This window comes from Haematobia irritans, chromosome 5 (assembly GCF_050003625.1).
Source record: "Haematobia irritans isolate KBUSLIRL chromosome 5, ASM5000362v1, whole genome shotgun sequence".
Classification (NCBI taxonomy): domain Eukaryota; kingdom Metazoa; phylum Arthropoda; class Insecta; order Diptera; family Muscidae; genus Haematobia; species Haematobia irritans.
This window is the reverse complement of record NC_134401.1, coordinates 149,554,420-149,576,629: the sequence shown is the minus strand read 5'-3', so window position 1 is coordinate 149,576,629 and position 22,210 is coordinate 149,554,420. Positions and strand designations below refer to the sequence as shown.

At 32.3% G+C, this 22,210-nt stretch overlaps 1 protein-coding gene across 10 annotated transcripts in view; it reads right to left on the bottom strand.

Moving 5' to 3' along the window:
- The window catches only part of tn (tripartite motif containing protein thin), a 267,388-nt gene that overhangs the window by 89,934 nt on the left and 155,244 nt on the right, over positions 1 to 22,210 (bottom strand). For 7 of the 10 annotated variants that reach the window (XM_075311498.1, XM_075311489.1, XM_075311496.1 and 4 more), the window contains 2 exons: positions 12,676 to 12,818; positions 11,280 to 12,614 (listed from right to left, as the gene is read on the bottom strand). In XM_075311498.1, coding sequence (XP_075167613.1) covers positions 11,280 to 12,614; positions 12,676 to 12,818 — 1,478 coding nt within the window. The remainder of the gene's footprint in view (positions 1 to 11,279; positions 12,615 to 12,675; positions 12,819 to 22,210) is intronic. The other 3 variants (XM_075311494.1, XM_075311495.1, XM_075311497.1) reach the window with 2 other exon arrangements.

The following is a 22,210-nucleotide window of genomic DNA, read 5'->3' as shown; positions in this document are numbered from 1 at the left end:
AAAATTTTTCAAAATTGTATTTCAATAGAAAATTTTGTCAAAATTTTATTTCTATAGAAAAATTTGTCACAACTTTATTTCTATAGAGAATTATGTCAAAATTTTATTTCTATAGAAAATTTTGTCAACATTTCATTTCTCCGGAAATTTTTTTCAAATTTTTATTTCTATAGAAAATTTTGTCAAAATTTTATTTCTATAGAAAATGTTTTCAAAATTTAATTTCAATAAAAAAATTGTTAACAATTTTATTTCTATGGCAAATTTTATCAAAATTTTATTTTTGTAGAAAATTTTGTCAAAATTTTATTTCTATAGAAAATTTTGTCAAAATTTTATTTCTATAGAAAATTTTATCAAAATTTTATTTCTATAGAAAATTTTCTTAAAATTTTATTTCTATCGAAAATTTTGTCAAAATTTTATTTCTATAGAAAATTTTGTCTAAATTTTATTTCTACGGAAAGTTTTGTCTAAATTTTATTTTTACGGAATATTTTGTCAAAATTTTATTTTTATAGAAAAATTTGTCACAATTTTATTTCTATAGAGAATTTTTTCAAAATTTTATTTCAATAGAAAGTTTTCTCATAATTTTATTTCTATAGAAATTTTTGTAAAAATTTTATTTCTATAGAAAATTTGTTCTAAATTTTATTTTTGTGGAAAATTTTTTCTATAGAGAATTTTGTCAAAATTTTGTCAAAATTTTATTGTCTATAGAAAATTTTCTCAAAATTTTATTTCTATAGAAAATTTTGTCAAAATTTTATTTCAGTAGAAAAATTTTCAAAATTTTATTTTCTATAGAAAATTTTGTCAAAAATTTATTTCAATAGAAAATTTTCTCAAAATTTTATTTCTATAGAAAATTTCGTAAAAATTTTATTTCAGTAGAAAATTTTGTCAAAATTTTATTGTCTATAGAAAATTTTGTCAAAATTTTATTTCAATAGAAAATCGTGAGATCGGTATATATGGGACCGATTCACATCATATTCGCCACACTTACTTACAGACACGAAATATTTCTAGATTTTGAATTTCAGGCAAATTGAATACAAGTTGGGATGTCTAGATGTTCAAAAAGCCGGGATATCGAGCTATATTCAAATCTGGAACAATAAAGTTCATCTTCGAACTTGACCTGCTGATAGATGACAAAAGAATCTGTGTCAAATTTCAATACGATGGCGTCATTACTGAAGGTTGTAGCTTGGTAGAAAACTTGCATAACAAACAGACAGACGAACGTCCGAACATGGTTATATCGGTGTAGAAATTACCCCTGATCATGAATATACATAATTATATAGTCAATACCCGATATTTTGATGTGTTACATAGGCAAACATATTATACCCTGAATGCCCGAATGGAATGACGGATAAATGCTTTCAAAAAACACCTTTGGGAACATTTGGTGTCGGTATTATGACGCCACAGATTCTTAAATTGAGTTGGCTGTTCTACTTCTACTTCTAAAGTCCATGATGGAAATTATGGGGTTGGGACTTTCTTGGCAGATATCCTCAAAAATCTCGCAGTGCAAAACTGGAGGTGTCATGAATAAGACGGCAAATGTACCAAGACCCCGTTTCCTAACTCGGCTTGGTCCGGTTAAGTCTCCTTTTTCTACAGAGTGGCCGATATGTAATGTATCCACCTCCACTTGGAAGCCACCGTGGTGCAATGGTTAACATGCCCGCCTTGCATAGACAAGGTCGTGGGTTCGATTCCTGCTTCGACCGAACACCAAAAAGTTTTTCAGCGGTGAATTATCCCTCCTCAGTAATGCTGGTGACATTTCTGAGGGTATCACAGCTTCTCTAAGTGGTTTCACTACAATGTGGAACGCCGTTCGGACTCGGCTATAGAAAGGAGGTCCCTTGTTGTCATTGAGCTTAACATGAAATCGGGCAGCACTCAGTGATAAGAGAGAAGTTCATCACTGTGGTACCACCTAGCCTAACCTAACCTATCCATATCCAGGTTGCTATCGTTTTTAAGCCGCAAAACTGGCACAAAGCAAAATTTTGTCCAAATTTTATTGTCTATAGAAAATGTTGTCAAAATTTTATTTCAATAGAAAATTTTGTCAGAATTTTATTTCTATAGAAAATTTTCTCAAAATTTTATTTCTATTGAAAATTTTGTCAAAATTTTATTTCAGTAGAACATTTTGTCAAAATTTTATTTCAATAGAAAATTTTCTCAAAATTTTATTTCTATAGAAAATTTTGTCAAAATTTTATTGTCTATAGAAAATTTTGTTAATGAAATGAAATTTTGAAAATGTTGTTAACGTCGTTTAATCGGCTCAAATGTTGGCTATCCCAATATCTGGAAAGGGATTCGTTTTGTGGGGTTAAGGCGAACAAGATTCCGACATTTTTTTTGCCCCATATAAGTTGCGGTCAATCTAGTGGGTACCGAGGTGTTCTTCTTTAGTGTTCGACCCTGTAAACCATGGCTACAAACCAATCGACTTTTTGACTTTTTATTATTTTTGTTTTTTGAGAGTCCATTGTTGTATTAGATTTCATTTTTCGTATAATAAAGGCCTTCATATTAAACCTTTTTATCGCCTTGATCTCATTTTTACCTTAAAGCATTTTTACATTTAAAATATATTCATAAAAAACCTTTATCAAAAAAAAGAAAGACATTCTCATATTCTCGACCAGAGTGGTGATGGTTTTCGCTAACGCAACAATTAACAAAATATAACATTCACTAAACTAATTATTCAAGGAAGGGATTATTAAATATTTTTCTTGCATATTTGTTCCTTTTTTTTGCTTTGGTTTATTTGCTTAATATTTTAACATTATTAATTGGGATGAAATACAAAACAGAAAAAAAAAACGATTTAAACTTCTGATGTCCTTTTTGAGAGAAAGACAGATAAAAAAAACATTTTTCAAAGGGGGGCTTAATGTTCACAAAAAAAAAAACGTTAAAAATAAACACAGACACACATACACTAAGAACCGAGTTGGGGGACCTAAAAGGTATATTTTCCTCTACTTTCATCCAACAAGAAAGCCATTATTTGCATATATTTCACAAAGCTTAAAACGTGCTCTTTTACCCATTACATATATATATATATGAGAGCCAGAGCGAGTGAAAGAGAAAGAGAGAGAGGGTATATATTAACTAAATAACAACGACAAGGAAAACGGATATATTACACGATACTCTTACAAGCAAAGCCGGCAAAAGCAAATAACAGAAATCAATCAGGGATTTCCGTTTCCTTTTCTTCCACAATGTAATCTCAATCACACAAAACTGTTTACAAATCATTTACCAAGAATTAAAAAAGCACAACACAACAAATCCTTTTCATATGCAAATAATAAATCTTACATCTTTCAAAAGAAAAACGAGACTCTTATTGGGTAGAAAATGGAGGAAATAAAACCCTAAGGTTTTTCTTTTTCTCTAACTTAAGCTTAAATGTAAATAGATTTTGTTTAGATATTATAAAAGAGAACAAAACAAAATAAAATAATAATAAAATATATGTTTCAAAGAGTAGTATAAGAAATAATGCTAAATAAATTCAAATTCAAAAGTAAATTTTTGTTTGTTAGGGAGCACTGTTATAATATTTGTGGGGATATCAACGTTTAACATGTGGTTAGCTAATATTTGTTTTTGTTTTTTTGTTTTTTCTCTCAAATTAAAAATTATTACAAACAGAAAAATCAACAAAAAAAAGATGATATTAAGAAACGACAACAAAATAATAGAAATAATAAAAAAAGGACTTAATCCATTGAAAGGTAAAAGGATTACTTTTTCTAGAGGTGAATTGAAACAAAGAAGAGGACACAATATAAATAAATTATAAGATTGTATAAAGAAACGAGGTTAGCAGAAGATATTAAAAAAAAACAACAACAAAGGAAAAATATCTAAGGCACTTAGAGCATATATCCCAAAGGAAATTAGGTATTATTTGCTTTCTATTATTTAAATTATTCATTAAAATATTTGTTTTTTTTTTTTGTTTTTCATTTAAAACTCAAAAGGAGCTTTATTTTTTTCTAAAATATATAATAAGATTAAAAAGAGCAAGAGGTAGAGTTAGAGAGAGGGGGGGGGGGGGGGTGGCTTTGAAGATGTCACATATTGTTTTGTGTTAACATTGAGGAGAGTGGAGAAATTTTCGATGGATGCTTTTCTATAAAAATGTTTCTAATGGAAATTTCTATCAGGTATTTTATTGTCATTTGGAACTAAAAAAAATCTCTAGTATTTTTTGTCATATATATCACATCTACTAAATTAAGTATTCTATGGTTATTAAAAATTCTATTGGTTATACGAACCCCATGCAATGATGTAGAGATAAGAAAAGGTACATTTCAAACTTTTTTGGATTCTTCCAATTGAAACTCATATACACACCCTTCAGTCATATGAAGTCACATTTTCCTACATTCTGTACACCGGAAATAACAATTTCGATTGGGTTTACCAAAAATTACGAATTTATATTTTTGTCCAACTTCCAAACCAAATATTCACCGATATCAATCGGGTCAGATGATTGCACAGCAACAAAGTTAGCCCTAGAAATGTGGATTGAAAAAAACCAAGCATATAGGGCCGTAAAGTCCGGCGGGCCGTAGCTTATATACCCACCACCATGAATCAAATATAATGATTTCCTTTGAAAACCCTTCGTCGAAGCGTGTTACATACAAAATCAGGTGGGTTTGATGATAACAGTTTGGCTGATAAATCCCCGGTCTGACACATAGATGGCGTCGCTAGTATTAAATGCATATTATTTTTATATAGTACCGACATTCAAATTATTCGTGTCAAAATTTGACGTCTGTAAGTCTATTAGTTTGTGAGATAGAGCGTCTTTTGTGAAGCAACTTTTGTTATTGTGAAAAAAATGGAAAAAAAGGAATTTCGTGTTTTCATAAAATACTGTTTTCTGAAGGGAAAAAATACGGTGGAAGCAAAAACTTGGCTTGATAATGAGTTTCTGGACTCTGCCCCACGGAAATCAACAATAATTGATTGGTATGCCAAATTCAAGCGTGGTGAAATGAGCACGGAGGACGGTGAACGCAGTGGACGCCCGAAAGAGGTGGTTACCGACGAAAACATCAAAAAATCCACAAAATTATTTTGAATGACCGTAAAATGAAGTTGATCGAGATAGCAGAGGCCTTAAAGATATCAAAGGAATGTGTTGGTCATATCATTCATCAATATTTGGATATGCGGAAGCTCTGTGCAAAATGGGTGCCGGGCGAGCTCACATTTGACCAAAAACAACAACATGTTGATGAATCGGAGCGGTGTTTGCCGCTGTTAACCCGTAATACACCCGAGTTTTTCCGTCGATATGTGACAATGGATGAAACATGGCTCCATCACTATACTCCTGAGTCCAATCGACAGTCGGCTGAGTGGACAGCGACCGGTGAACCGTCTCCGAAGCGTGGAAAGACTCAAAAGTCCGCTGGCAAAGTAATGGCCTCTGTTTTTTTGGGATGCGCATGGAATACTTTTTATCGATTATCTTGAGAAGGGAAAAAACATCAACAGTGACTATTATATGGCGTTATTGGAGCGTTTGAAGGTCGAAATCGCGGCAAAACTGCACCATATGAAGAAGAGAAAAGTGTTGTTCCACCAAGACCAAGCACCGTGCCACATAGCTAATCTTACCAGTTATTTCACTGCGAGAAACTTGAGGATATCCCCTACCAAATCCTCAGCCACACTATTTACTACATGGACGGCAGAAGTGCGCAGGCAGTTGAATATCAGAGTCGATGGAGTAATAATTCCGACCACAAATTACCCCAAGATTCTTGGGGTCACATTCGACAGCCTTTTTAGGTCATCTGCCCATGCCACTGCAATTTGTAATAAGCTCCGTGGTAGAAACAAGGTCCTCAAGTCACTAGCCGGCAGTACTTGGGGTGCGGACAAAGAAACCTTGCTAACTACTTATAAGGCAATTGGCCGGTCAGTGGTAAACTATGCAGCGCCAGTGTGGACACCGCAGACCAGTGATACGCAGTGGAATAACATACAAACCTGCCAGAACGCTGCTCTTAGAACTGCGACTGGGTGTCTCCGCAGCACACCCCTGGATCACCTTTATGTGGAGACAAAGATCATCCCTGTGCGAAGACACAACTACATGTTGTCAAAGCAGTATCTCCTGGGTTGTTATCGCAGTAATCATCCAAACCACCATCTTATGGATACACAACCACCACCCAGGAACGTAAGGGTTGATATACATAATCTAGAGCGCGAGATCCAGCGCTATAAAAGAGAGCCTCTAGATCAAGCAGCGTACCAGGCAGGTTTGAACAGGATTCATGAGGATACTGTAGCTGAAGCGGTGAGAAGCTACAAGGTTAATCCTGTTCTTGGAGTCCGACCACCGCCCATAGCACCGGAGGAAAGAGACCTCCCACGGCAGACTAGGGTAGTTTTGGCCCAATTAAGATCAGGCAAGTGCAGCCGCCTCAATTCCTACTTATCGGTGATTGATAGCAGCGTAGCTGACGTTTGTCCAATTTGCAACCAAGGGCCACACGACACGCGTCATCTTTTCTCTTGCCCAGCCAAACCAACCCGACTTACCACCAGATCACTCTGGACACACCCCATCTTAGTCGCAGAGTTCCTTGATCTGCCAACAAGCTGATGTACCAAGCGTATAACATGAAATGGATGAGATCACAATAAACTGTTACAACAACAACAACAACAACCGTGCCACAAGTCATTGAGAACGAAGGGAAAAATTCATGAATTGGGCTTCGAATTGCTTCCCCATCCACCGCATTCTCCACATCTGGCCCCCAGCGACTTCTTCTTGTTCTCAAACCTCAAAAGGATGCTCGCTGGGAAAAAATTTGGCTGCAATGAAGAGGTGATCGCCGAAACTGAGGCCTATTTGGAGGCAAAACCGAAGGAGTACTACCAAAATGGTATCAAAAAATTGAAAGGTCGTTATAATTGTTGTATCGCTCTTGTAGGGAACTATGTTGAATAATAAAAACGAATTTTGACAAAAAAAAAAAAATGTGTTTTTCTTTGTTAGACCGGGGACTTATCAGCCAACCTGTTACATACTCTACTTACATATATACCAAAACATGGACCGATAGACACCATATTTATAGACTAAAGAAACGACTTTGAATTCCATAAAAAATTGTGGGTTCTAGGCGCTCAAGAAGTCAAATCGTGAGATCGGTATATATGGGACCGATTCAGATCATATTCGCCACACTTTCTTACAGACACGAAATATCTCTAGATTTTGAATTTCAGGCAAATTGAATACAAGTTGGGATGTCTAGATGTTCAAAAACTCGGAATGTCGAGCTATATTAAAATCTGGTAAAATAAAGTTCATCTTCGAACTTGACCTGCTGATAGACGATAAAAGAATCTGTGCCAAATTTCAGTACGATGGCGTCATTACTGAAGGTTGTAGCTTGATCATAACAAACAGACAGACGAACGTCCGAATATGGTTATATCGGCGTAGAAATTTGCCCTGATCATGAATATACATAATTATATAGTCAAAAGCCGATATTTTGATGTGTTACAAAGGAATTGGGAAACATATTATACCCCGAATGCCAGAATGGAATGACGGATAAATGCTTTCAAAAAACAACTTTGGGAAAATTTGGTGTTGGTAAAAACACCTTTGGGAACATTTGGTGTCGGTATTATGACGCCACAGATTCTTAAATTGAGTCGGCTGTTCTACTTCTACTTCTAGAGTCCATGAGGGAAATTATGCGGTTGGGACTTTCGTGGCAGATATCCCCAAACATCTCGCAGTTCAAAACTGGGGGTGTTATGAATAAGACGGCAAATGTACCAAAACCCCGTTTCCTAACTCGGCTTGGTCTGGTTAAGTCTCCTTTTTCTACAGAGTGGCCGATATGTAATGTATCCACCTCCACTTGGAAGCCACCTTGGTGCAATGGTCAGCATGCCCGCCTTGCATAGACAAGGTCGTGGGTTCGATTCCTGCTTCGACCGATCGCCAAAAAGTTCTTCAGCGGTGGATTATCTCACCTCAGTAATGCTGGTGACATTTCTGAGGGTTTTAAAGGTTCTCTAAGTGGTTTCCCTGTAATGTGGAACACCGTTCGGACTCGGCTATAGAAAGGAGGTCCCTTGTTGTCATTCAGCTTAACATAGAATCGGGCAGCACTCAGTGATAAGATAGAAGTTCACCACTGTGTGATACAACACACTGTGGACTGAATAGTCTAAGTGTGCCTAATACATCAGGCTGCCACCTAGCCTAACCTAACCTATCCACATCCAGGTTGCTATCGTTTTTAAGCCGCAATAGTGGCACTAAAGCATCGCACCCAAAAAGTGGTCTTAAAAAAATAACTGCCTCCGAAATGATCCGAAAAGTGACAAACAAATTTGATTGAAATCCACGCCGAGTGGTAGGAAACTTGTTCGTGAGTAGAACATATCCCGAGAATGGATGGAACACGCATCGGCTTGGACTAAATCCATTCAAGTGGAAGAGCTCACCTATGCCCAAAATAATTAGACTCGAAAGAGCCAAGGAGTTATTTTGCTACACGAAAGTGGTATGTTACCGAATTTGGCTTTCTCCAATGAGAAACCTTTTCAAACTAAGCAGTTTGTGGAAAAAAAAGAAATAAGCAGGGGTAACATGCCGAAAAGGTCAGTTGAAAATGTAAATCTTCGATTGGCCACCTGAAACTGTAATGGTGTGGGCCGCAGTGACGGCTGATTGGTGGTCAAAATAAATGCGGAACAATTTTCTAAAGACCACATGGAACCCCTAGACAGATAACATAAACATTTCGGTCGCAGACCATCGGCTTTCCAATAGGACTCAGCACGCGTCAACCAAGAATAGCTTAACAAAGGAGGTTCCACGCTGCATTTCTGCCACACAATGACCACCGTACTCTCCTGATCTCAAGTGACCGTTAGCCTTTTGTACCTGGATCAGATTGATTACAACTGAGTTTAATGGCATTGGTCCAATACCATTAAATTGGAAAGAGCCAAGGAGTTGCTTAGACCAAATTGAACCCCTAGGCAGATAAACATTTCGGTCGCAGACCATCGGCTTTCCAATAGGACTCAGCACGCGTCAACCAAGAATAGCTTCAAAAAGGAGGTTTCTCGCTGCATTTCTGCCACACAATGGCCACCGTACTCTCCTGATCTCAAGTGACCGTTGGTCTTTTGTAACTGGAGCAGATTGATTGCAACTGAATTTAATGACATTGGTCCAATACCATTAAATTGGAAAGAGCCAAAGAGTTGCTTAGCTTGCGGTGCCCTGTTACTGAATTTGGGTTTCTCCTATAAGAAGGCATTTCAGTTTGAGCAGTTTGTGAAAGAAAAAAAACTAAACGGCTTTACTTGCCTAAGAGGTCAGCTGAAAATTTAAAACTTTGATTCATTAACGACCTAGGCAGATAAAAATTTCGATCGCATACAATTGGCTTTCCAATGGAATTTTCGTTGGACTTTTGTACCTGGGGTCGAATGGCTGCAACACATATTGAAAAATATTGAGCATGGGCTTGGACAAAAGCATTGAAGCTCCAAAAGTGCCCAGTTACCGAATTTGTTTTTTTTTCGCAGAGAAATCATTTCAGAGTGAGCTGGTCGTAAGCAGATATGTCATAGGTATCATGTGAAATTTTACACCTTCCATTAACCACCAGAAACGTCAATCGCTGTCTATGGTAATGGTGTGGGTCACGATGGTTGTTCCCCGCACGTATTCGTCGACCATGAGGTCGAAATGAATGTAGAATGTTATCCTAAAGACAGAATTAAAGTCTTAGGCAGATAAACATTTAGGTAGCAGACCATGGACATTCCAATAGAACACAGCACTAACGCGCTCATCATGCGTCAACCAAGAACGGCTTAGAAACGTTTCATTTCTATCGGAGATTTTCATGACCATTATTCGGTCATGAAAATCTCCGGATCTCAAACCGTTGGACTTTTGCACCTGAAGCATTTTGCAGAGTAAGATTGGTACAAAAAAAAAATACCAAAGTGTCCATAATCTCTAGACGGAACATCGCCGAGAATGAGCCAGTATACCACACAGCCACTTTTGTGCAGCATGCTATGGATTTGTCCACCGTTTGAAGATGGGAATTCGTGCCAAAGGTAGCCATATCGAATAATTCTAAAATTGATGTTATTTCCGATATTTTTGCTTTTGAACAATAAAAAAAATGAAAAAAAAAAAATTTAGAACTTTACTTTGTTGCATTACACATCAGCCAACTTGTAGTAGGCAATAGACTACTGCAAATATCTTCACGAGATATTCTACTAATATAGTGATTGGTCACGGTATTCCCTCAAAAAGACATACCTATTAGCATTCGGAATTAAATTTTCCATTTCTTCTCTAAATATTCGATATTGATTCAACGCTGTATGCTGTAAATGTATGAACCCAACGCTGTTGGGTTCATACATTCAATACAAGTACGCAATACAAGTACGCAATAGTGCTTCAGAATATCTAAAAATTGCTTCGCAAAATTATCAAACCAATTTAGGAAACATCCTAATCGTTTCGACGATCTAAGAACCTTTCACTTTCTCTACATCATTGTTACCCCAATCGAAGAAAAAAATAATTATCTATGAAAAGAAAAAAAAAATTCTAAAAAACCTCTTTACGATAACTAAGACTAGCTGTATGTATGTGTTACTAATTTTTAGACTATCAAAATTCAGTCATCCGTTTCATCCCCATTGGAGAATTCACCCTCGGTCTCTTCTTCTTCAGTAACTTCTTCTTCATATTCTTCTTCTATATATTCATAAGATAAATCATCATCTTCTTCTTCTTCTTCGTTTGTAACAGGAGGCTGCACAACTCTAGTAGGTTCAGTAGTGGGTCTAATTTCCCTATTTTCTTGAACACTGGGAACGGGAGTGGTAACTTCGCGATCCTCATCTTTGGAGTCTTGTTTTTCTATGACTGGAGTAGGGGTTTGGTTAACAACATTATCAGATTGGATTAACTCTACATCTTTATCATCATCATCTTCCTTATTCTCTTCTTCCTCTTCTTCCTCTTCTTCCTCCTCCTCATCTTCTTCTTCCTCCTCCTCTTCCTCTTCTTCATCTTCTTCTTCTTCATCTTCGCTTACTACTTCATTACCATCAACTTCATCATTATTGCTATCTTCTTCAATTGTTTCATTCACACTCACCTCTGACCTTGGTGGAGGAGTCCTATTCACAGGTGATGATGAATTATGCGAATGATCACTATCTTCGCTATTGCCCGCTGGGGCAACAACGCTATTTCGTTTCAATGCACTCACACGATCGACTGTTGGCCTTTCCGGTTCCGTGGCAGTCGGCGTCGTGGTAGCTGATGTAGACGAACTGGGCGCATTTTTGTTCTGACGCTTAATGCGATTAATTTCATCATCTTCGCTCACCTGCCTTTGTGGTGCCGGTGGGGTAGCGGCAGTTTGCTTGGGCCTTTGCATCGATGCCTTCTGGGCCTGGATAGCTGCTTGGATGGCGGCCTGGGCTGAGGTGTCGACCTTCTTCTCCTTCTTCTCTTTGCCAATGTCGGCCAATCTTTGAATAACGCGGGCACAATCACTCAAACGTATGATACCACTCAATTGACCACGGGAAGCATCCTCACCATCGCGCACCTTGTCCTTGAGTTTCTTCTCCTCTAGACGCTGTTGCTTTTGCTCTTCGGTATCGGAATCATCATTCTGATGCGAACGCACAAATCGTGACCGGAAACGTGACTTTCCGGTACGAGATGAGGGTTCGTTATCGTAGTCGTTTTCACCATAGTCGTAATCACCACCACTGCGACCATAACGGCTGGACGTACTATCACCATAGCGATCGTTGTTGTTGTTGTTCACACGAACAGGACGTTCGCCAAACTTACGGCCTCCTAGGACCGGCTCATCATTATAGCCAATACGTTCCTCTTGTTGGCGGAATTGCGTGGCCAAGCGATGATCACTCTTGGATCGCATAAGACCTGGTTGCAACGACGAAGGTGGGGCCAAATGCGAACTGCCTGACATACCACCAGCATTCGAATGGGGAGTTATATTCAAGTCACCAAATGTGGCCAAATTCAAGACCAATTGATTGGGATCAATTGACACAAGGAAGCGGACCCGGCGACTATAGTCGGAATTTTCATATTCGAAGTGCCTCAAGAATTCGACAGTTTTCAAAAAGATCTCCTTAGTGTCCATCAACTCGCAATCGTCCCATTCCACAGTCTCGTTCATGTACTTGTCGACAATATCGCAATTGCTATTGATATTGCTGATCTCACCATCGAGATTTTCCTTGAGGGTATTCAAGTTACGCAATTCGGTGGTAAGGTAACGATCAATCTCTTGTTTCAATTGATCGGCACGATCCTTAATGGCCTTGGTGATGCGTTGATAGATTTCATCGATTTCCTCAGTGGTACTGGCACAATTTGTTTGCAGGCAAACCATGTTCTTCTCAATCAGAGCCAAAGAGTCCTGAAGGCGATGTAAACTGCGACGAATCTGCAAGGGGAGAGGAAGTTAGAAAATTCTAGAGGTTGTGGGTTTCGCTTCGAAATCTTACTTGTGAATTGAAGCGTGTAATTTCACGTCTCAATATGTCCATGTGAGCACTTTTACAATCATCGCAGATCTTCTTCTCACAATGGGCACATGGATTCAAATAGGATTTCTCTGAGCACACACCACATCTTTCCATAATTTGACCTGAAATGGAAAAGAAAGGATATTCGTATAGTAATCACGGTTCCCACAATTAGGTAGAATTCTACCAAAAATGGTCGATTTTTTACAGTTTTGTAGATTGGTAGAATTCTTGATGTATGGTAGGAATAAACAAGTAAGTATAGTCTAGTCGGGCGGGGCCGACTATATTATACCCTTCACCCCTATGCAGGCCAAAATTTGTGTTACCATCTCAACTACTTCACATTTGCTGCAAGCTATATAAAGGCGACATTTTTTTACTTCTACAAAATCTCTAGAATTAAAATTTAAATCGCTATCCAGTTAATTGGAGGAAACTTCCATTGAAAATGGGTCTAAAATGTGTAACAGTCTACCGTATTTCCCCAACTCTGGTGTACGTATATATGGGAGCTATATATAATCTGAACCGATTTTGACTAAATTTGACATGTATAGTTAGAATAATAATTCTGCTGTCTATGCGAAATTTCACGTAAATGGGAGTATAACTTTGGCCCCCCTGGTCATATGAGTGCAAATCGGATGGAAGATATATATGGGCGCCATATCTAAATCTGAACCGATTTAAACCAAATTTGGCACAATTACCGATACTACGTACTCCTTGTGCGAAATTTGAAGCAAATCACAGCAAATCCCTGGATTTTGAGGCCATATAAGTTCAAATCGGACAAAAGATATATATGGGAGCTATATCTAAATCTGAATCGATGTTGAACATATTTGGCACAATAGTATCGTTAAAAGTACCGCTTGTGCAAAATTTGAAGTAAGTCAGGACAAAACTCTGGCTTTTGAGACCATACAAGTCCAAATCGGGCGAAAGATATATATGTGAGCTATATCTAAATCTGAACCGATTTTAACAAAATTTGACACACTTAACAATACTATTAAACGTACCCCTTGTGCAAAATTTGAAGCAAATCACGGCAAAACTCTGGCTTTTGTGGCCATATAAGTTCAAATCGGACGAAAGATATATATGGGAGCTATATCTAAATTTGAACCGCTTTCAATCAAATTTACCAAGCATTGGTAGAATGTCAATTCTACCCTCTGTGCAAAATTTCACGAAGATCGGTAGTAAACTTTGGCCTCTGTGGTCATATGAGTCCAAATCGGACGAAAGATATACATGGGAGCTATATCTAAATCTGAACCGATTTGGCGGATATTTTGCAAGATTTTCGAGATTCATAAAATATTTGCGCGATTGTCTCTGTCCCAAGAAACGGCCCTATGACAAATTCGAGGACGATCGGACTGAAATTGCGAGCTGTACTTTGTGCACAAAATTACATATACAGACATACGGACATCGGTAAATCGACTCAGAATTTAATTCTAAGCCGATCGGTATACTAAAAGATGGGTCTATGACCACTATTTCTTGGCGTTACATACAAACGCACAAACTTATTATACCCTGTACCACAGTAGTGGTACAGGGTATTGTAATATAAATCCTTGAAGGATTTATATTACAATAAAGAAAGAAAGAAGGAAAATTTTGACAAAATTTCCTATACGTTTTCAACGTTTTGAAAAAAATTTCTATTGAAATAAAATTTTGATAAAAATTTCTATAGAAATAAAATTTTGACAATATTTTCTAAAGAAATAAAATTTTGACTAAATTTTCTATAGAAATAAAATTTCGACATTTTTTTCTAAAGAAATAAAAAATTTCTATAGAAATAAAATTTAAAAAAAAATTTTTATGCAAATAAAATTTTAACAAAATTTTCTATAGAAATAAAATTTTGACAAAATTTTCTATAGAAATAAAATGCCGATATAATGTTCTATAGAAATAAAACAAAATGTTCTATAGAAATACAATTTCGACAAAATTTTGTATAGTAATAAAATTTTGACAAAATTTTCTAAAGAAATAAAATTTTGATAAAAATTTCTATAGAAATAAAATTTTGACAAAATTTTCTAAACAAATAAAATGTTGACTAAATTTTCTATAGAAATAAAATTTCAACATATTTTTCTAAAGAAATAAAAAATAAAATTTTGACAAAGTTTTCTATAGAAATACAATTTTGATAAAATTTCTCATAGAAATAAAATCTTGACCAAATTTTCTATAGAAATAAAAGTTTGATATAATTTTCTATAAAAATAAAATTTTGACTAAATTTTCTAGAGAAATACAATTTTGACAACATTTTGACAAATTTTTTTAGAAATCAAATTTTAACAGAATTCTTTATAGAAATAAAATTTTGCAAAATTTTCGATAGAAATAAAATTGTGCAAAATGCGATTTTTTGTTTGGTAAAATCTTGATAGATTATTTTTGGCTCGAGTGGCAACCATTACTTCCGTAATAAAATTCGGACAATTAACAAAGATGAAAAAATTTTGATAGATTATTTTTGGCTTCAGTAATTTCAACATTTTTTATAGAAATAAAATGTTGACAAATTTTTTTTTTAGAAATAAAATTTTGACAAATTTTTCTGTAGAAATAAAATGTTAAATAATAAATAAATAAAATGTTGATAAAATTTTCTATAGAAATAAAATGTTGATAAAATTACCTATAGAAATAAAATTTTGCCAAATTTTTCTATAGAAACAAAATTTTGACAGAATTTTCTATGGAAATAAAATTTTAACAAAATTTTCTATGGAAATAAAATTTTGACAAAATTTTCTATAGAAATAAAATTTTGACAAAATTTTGTATAGAAATAACATTTTGACAAAATTTTCTATAGAAATAAAATTTTGACAAAATTTTCTATAGAAATAAAAATTTGACAAAATTTTGTATAGAAATAACATTTTGGCAAAATTTTGTATAGAAATAAATTGTTGACAAAATTTTCTATAGAAATAAAATTTTAACAAAATTTTCTATAGAAATAAGAATTTGACAAAATTTTCTATAGAAATAAAATTTTGACAAAATTTCCTATAGAAATTAAATATTGACAACATTTTCTATAGAAATAAAATCTTGACAAAATTTTCTATAGAAATAAAATTTTGACAAAATTTTCTATAGAAATAAAATTTTGACAAAATGTTCTATAGAAATAGAAATTTTACAAAATTTTCTATAGAAATAAAATTTAAAAAAAAAAATTGTATAGAAATAAAATTTTGGCAAAATTTTGTATAGAAATAAAATTTAAAAAAAAATTTGTATAGAAATAAAATTTTGACAAAATTTTGTATAGAAATAAAATTTTGACAAAATTTTGTATAGAAATAAAATGTTGACAACATTTTGTACAGAAATAAAATTTGGAAAAAATTTTCTACAGAAATAAAATTTTGACAAAATTTTCTATAGAAATAAAAATTTGACAAAATTTTCTATGGATATAAGATTTTGATAAAATTTTCTATAGAAATAAAATTTTGACAAAATTTTCTATAGAAATAAAATTTTTACAAATTTTTCTATAGAAATACAATTTTGACAAAATTTTCTATAGAAATAAAATTTTGACAAAATATAAAAATAAAATTGTGACATATTTTCTAAAGAAATAAAAATTTTCTAAAGAAATAAACTTTTGACAAAATTTTCTATAGAAATAACATTTTGACAAAATTTTGTATAGAAATAAAATTTTGACAAAATTTTGTATAGAAATGAAATTTTTACAAAATTTTCTATAGAAATAAAATCTTGACAAAATTTTCTATAGAAATAAAATTTTTGGCAAATTTTTTTATAGAAATAAAATTTTGACAAAATTTTCTATAGATATAAAATTATGACAAAATTTTCTATAGAAATAAAATTTCTATAGAAATAACATTTTGACAAAATTTTCTATAGAAATGGGAGTCACCGTAGTACAATAGTTAGCATGCCCGCCTTGCGTACACAAGGTCGTGGGGTCAAACCCAGTTTCGACCAAACATCCACAAGGTTTTCAGCGGTGGTTTATCCCCTCTCAGTAATGCTGGTGACATTTCTGAGGGTTTCAAAACTTCTCTAAGTGGTTTCACTGAAATGTGGAACGCCGTTCGGACTCGGCTATAAAAAGGAGGTCCCTTGTCATTGAGTCTAAAATGGAATCGGGCAGCACTCAGTGGTAAGAGAGAAGTTCACCAATGTGGTATCACAATGGACTGAATAGTCGAAGTGAATCTGATACATCGGGCTGCCACCGAACCTAACCTAACTTCTATAAAAATAAAATTTTCTATGGAAATAAAATTTTGACAAAATTTTCTACAGAAATAAGATTTTGACAAAATTTTCTATGGAAATAGAATTTTGACAAAATTGTTTTAGAAATAAAATTTTGACAAAGTTTTCTATGCAAATAAAATTGTGCAAAATGCGAAATTTTTTGGTAGTTGTTTAGTAAAATTTTGGTAGATTATTTTTGGCTCGTGTGTCAACCCTTACTTCACTAATAAAATTTGAACAATTAAAAATGATTTCATCATCAATGCCCAATGCTCCAAAGTCTACATTAAAGCCGGGGAGAAATCATTTTAGTACTCTCATCTTTCCCAATACAAACGCAACAGACGAATGATTCCCTGAATAGCAGTATAACATTTTTTCAAACATTTTTTTAATGTTTTGTTGAGATTTCACAACAATATCCAATGTATTTACCCCCTTCGCCGCTAACTAACATACCCAAACACATTCCTCTTAAACATTAAATACAAAAATTTATTATGCAGAGAAACTTTTTCCACACATTCTCTATTTATGTGACCACATTGACATAACATTCTACATTAAATTCCATTTGTCCAACAAATGATGTTAATAACAATTACGATTACTACAACTATAACACACGACACCACCGACAACAAAAACTATATAACAATGTAAGCCAGTGTTTGTAAGGTCAAACTATGTTCAATGTAATTTACATCATTTGTCCATATCCTGTCTAACAGCAAACCAGAATCCAAATGAGTATGAGAGATTGTGAACACCTGTAAAAGCCATTAGCACAATGTTGCTGTTGCCTGTTACAAATGGTATCTTAAATGTTCTTTCGCATTTAATCTATGTCAACTTGAGGTTTGGAAAATAAATACATTAAAAATTACATTTAATCTCCGTCAGTCTCAGGTGTGTGACAATTATTTGCGAAAAAGGATAATTGAAAATGACAAGAAAATAACCAGAAAAGGATTACTAACAAAAAATAAAGTGATTTAGAAATTCTAACATATATACAGCTTTTGAATAATTAAACTAATTCTTGAAAACTACATAGAATAATAACTGGTGCACATAAAATATTTAGAAAGGTAAGTATAAAAATAAAAAAATTCGAAATATTAGCTATAGAAATAAAATTTTTGGAAAATTATCTAAAGAAATAAAATGTTTGGAAAATTATCTAAAGAAATAATATTTTTGGAAAATTATCTAAAGAAATAAAAAATTCTATAGAAATAAAATTTTGCGAAAATTTTCTACAGAAATAAAATTTTAGAGAACAAAACTATAAAAACGAAATTTTCGTAAAGTTTTCTATAGAAAAAAAATCTTTCAGAAAATTTTTTATATAAAAACAAAATTTTCGTAAATTTTTCTATATAAAACAATCTTTCAGAAATTTTTCTATATAAATAAAATTTTTCGACAATTTTCTATAGAAATACATTTTTCGGAAAATTATCTATAGAAATAAATTTGATGGAAATTTTTTTAAAAAATAAAAATTTTGGAAAATTGTCTATAGAAATAATATTTTTGGAAAATATTTTATAGAAATCACATTTTTGATAAAAATATAAAATTTCTATCCAAACAAAATTTTTCGAAAATTTTCTATAGAAATAAAATCTTCCAAAAAGTTTCTATATAAAAAAAAATTACAATAATAACGTTTTATGCAAAATTTCTATAGGAAAAAAAATTTATCAAAACAAATTTTTCCTAAAAACCTATCAAAACAAATTTTTCCTAAAATTCTATAAAAACAAAATTTTCTATAGAAATAAATTTTTCCAAATATTTTCTATAGAAATAAAATTCTTCGAAAATTAAATTTTTATTTATTTAAACTATACTAGACTTTTAATAAATATACGATGAGTATGGGAATAATAGAGGGAAACAATTGCAACTGAGACCATCATTTAAAATATTTAAGTAAAATATGTAAATTACGATTTTCAATTATGGGAGAAATTTGTTCGTCTTTTTAATATTTTCTGCTGTAGGAGATTTCTAGTCATTTGTTAGATTTAAAACAAAGCTGTGGGCAGGTATTTCATATGTGTTCCACAATTTTTGCAAAAATTCTCTATAAAAATTAATTTTGCTAAAAATTTTCTATAAATTTTTGCGAAAATTTTCTATAGAAATAAAATTTTCCAAAGAATGTTCTGTAGAAATAAATTTTTTCGAGAAATGTTCAGTAGAATTTTTTCGAAAATAAACATTTATATAAACATTTATATTAAATTTTCCAAAAAAAAATTTTTTGAAATCAATCGAACTAATTTTCTATACAAAAAAAAATTGCAAAAATTTTTGATAGAAAAAACTTAAAACATTTTTTATAAAAAACACAATATAAAAATAAAGTTATTTGAATATTTTTTATAGAAATAAAATTTTTCCAAAATATGTGTACTGATATAAAACTTTTTTTAGAGATAAAAAAATCAAAATGTTCAAATAGAAAGAAAATTATCGCAAAAACGTTCTTTATCTTCTATTGAAGTAAAATTATTGGCAAGTCTTCTATAGAAAAAAAAAAACTGTGGAACATTTTTTTAAAAACAAAATTTTCAGAAAATTTTCTATAGAAATAAAATTTTCCGGAATATGCTTATAGAAATAAATTTTTCCGAAAATTTGTATAGAAATAAAATGTTCCGAAAATTTTCTATAGAAATAAAATTTCTATGGAAATAAGGAAATTTTTTATACAAAAATAAAATTTTCCGAAAATTTTGTATAGAAATAAGATTTTCGAAAATTGTCTATAGAAATAAAATGTTCTATAGAAATAAAATTTTCCGAAAAATTCCTATAGAAATAAAATTTTCCGAAAATTTTCTATAAAAATAAGATTTTCCGAAAATTTTCTATAGAAATAAAATTTTCTAAGAAATAAATTTTTCCGAAAATTTTCTATAGAAATAAGATTTTCCGAAAACTTTCTATAGAAATAATATTTTCAGAAAATTTTCTATAGAAATAAAATTTTCCGAAATATGCCTATATAAATAAGATTTTCCGAAAACTTTCTATAGAAATAAAATTTTCAGAAAATTTTCTATAGAAATAAAATTTTCAGAAATAAAATTTTCCGAAAAATTTCTATATGAAATAAAATTTTCCGAACATTTTCTAAGGAATAAAATTTTCCAAAAGTTTTCTATAGAAATTAAATTTTCCGAAAATTTTCTACAGAAATAAAATTTTTCGAAAATTTTCTAAAGAAATAAAATTTTCTGTAAGAACAGTTTCCGAAAAGTTTCTATGAAATTTTTCGAGAATTTGTATAGAAATAAAAATTTCCAAAAACGTTCTATAGAAATAAATTTTTCCAAAAATTTTCTATAGAAATAAAATTTTCCGAACATTTGCTATAGGAATAAACTTTTCCGAAAATTTCTGAAAGTTTCTGAAAGTTTTCTATTAAATTTTGCAAAAATTTTTATAGAAATAAAATTTTCTATAGAAATAAAATTTTCCGAAAATTTTCTATAGAAAAAAAATTTTCAGAAAATTTTCTATAGAAATAAAATTTTCAGAAAATCTTCTATAGAAATAAAATTTTCCGAAAATTTTCTATAGAAATAAATTTTTCTGATAATTTTCTATAGGAATAAAATTTCCGAAAATTTTCTATAAAAATAAAATTTTCAGAAATGTTTCTACAGAAAAAAATTCTGATGGAATTTTTATGGAAATAAGGAGATTTTCTATACAAAAATGAAATTTTCCGAAAATTTTCTATAGAAATAAAATTTTCAGAAAATTTTCTATAGAAATAAAATTTTCCGAAAATTTTCTATAGGAATAAAATTTTCCAAAAATTTTCTATAGAAATAAAATTTTCCGAAAATTTTCTATAGAAAAAAAATTTTTTGAAAATTTTCTATAGAAATAAAATTTTCTGTAGAAATATTTTCCGAAAATTTTCTATGAAATTTTTCGAAAATTTGTATAGAAATAAATTTTTCCAAAAACGTTCTATAGAAATAATCTTTTCCAAAAACGTTCTATAGAAATAAATTTTTTTTGTTTTGTTATTGTTGGTTTTGTTCTTTAAGCATTGTTGTTGTTTTTTTATTTCAGCTTAAAACCATACATTGACTAAACTACAAGAGTAGCTTAACCAACAGAGGAAAAGAATGTTTGTCAAATTTATTTGGGCAAAGCCCTATAGACTGCAAGATGGTTGGATGGACGCACGTTTCGGAATTACCACATTCCTCATCAGCATCCTCTACTTGCAGCAAAACTATCAACCAATTATCAGAATAAATTCAGGCAGTTTATTAAACCCAACAAAAACCACACTTGAACCCTCCGAAAAAAGGTTTTACATTGATAGCCGGCTTATGCCGAAATAAACTCGAAACAAACATATCTCTTTTCCTATGCCACTGTCAAATCATCGATTTGAATTCACATGGCTGGGTTTATTTTGAGCGTGCCTCCTCTTCTTTTTCCATTTGTTTTGTTTTGTTATTGTTGGTTTTGTTCTTTAAGCATTGTTGTTGTTTTTTTATTTCAGCTTAAAACCATACATTGACTAAACTACAAGAGTAGCTTAACCAACAGAGGAAAAGAATGTTTGTCAAATTTATTTGGGCAAAGCCCTATAGACTGCAAGATGGTTGGATGGACGCACGTTTCGGAATTACCACATTCCTCATCAGCATCCTCTACTTGCAGCAAAACTATCAACCAATTATCAGAATAAATTCAGGCAGTTTATTAAACCCAACAAAAACCACACTTGAACCCTCCGAAAAAAGGTTTTACATTGATAGCCGGCTTATGCCGAAATAAACTCGAAACAAACATATCTCTTTTCCTATGCCACTGTCAAATCATCGATTTGAATTCACGTGGCTGGGTTTATTTTGAGCGTGCCTCCTCTTCTTTTTCCATTTGTTTTGTTTTGTTATTGTTGGTTTTGTTCTTTAAGCATTGTTGTTGTTTTTTTATTTCAGCTTAAAACCATACATTGACTAAACTACAAGAGTAGCTTAACCAACAGAGGAAAAGAATGTTTGTCAAATTTATTTGGGCAAAGCCCTATAGACTGCAAGATGGTTGGATGGACGCACGTTTCGGAATTACCACATTCCTCATCAGCATCCTCTACTTGCAGCAAAACTATCAACCAATTATCAGAATAAATTCAGGCAGTTTATTAAACCCAACAAAAACCACACTT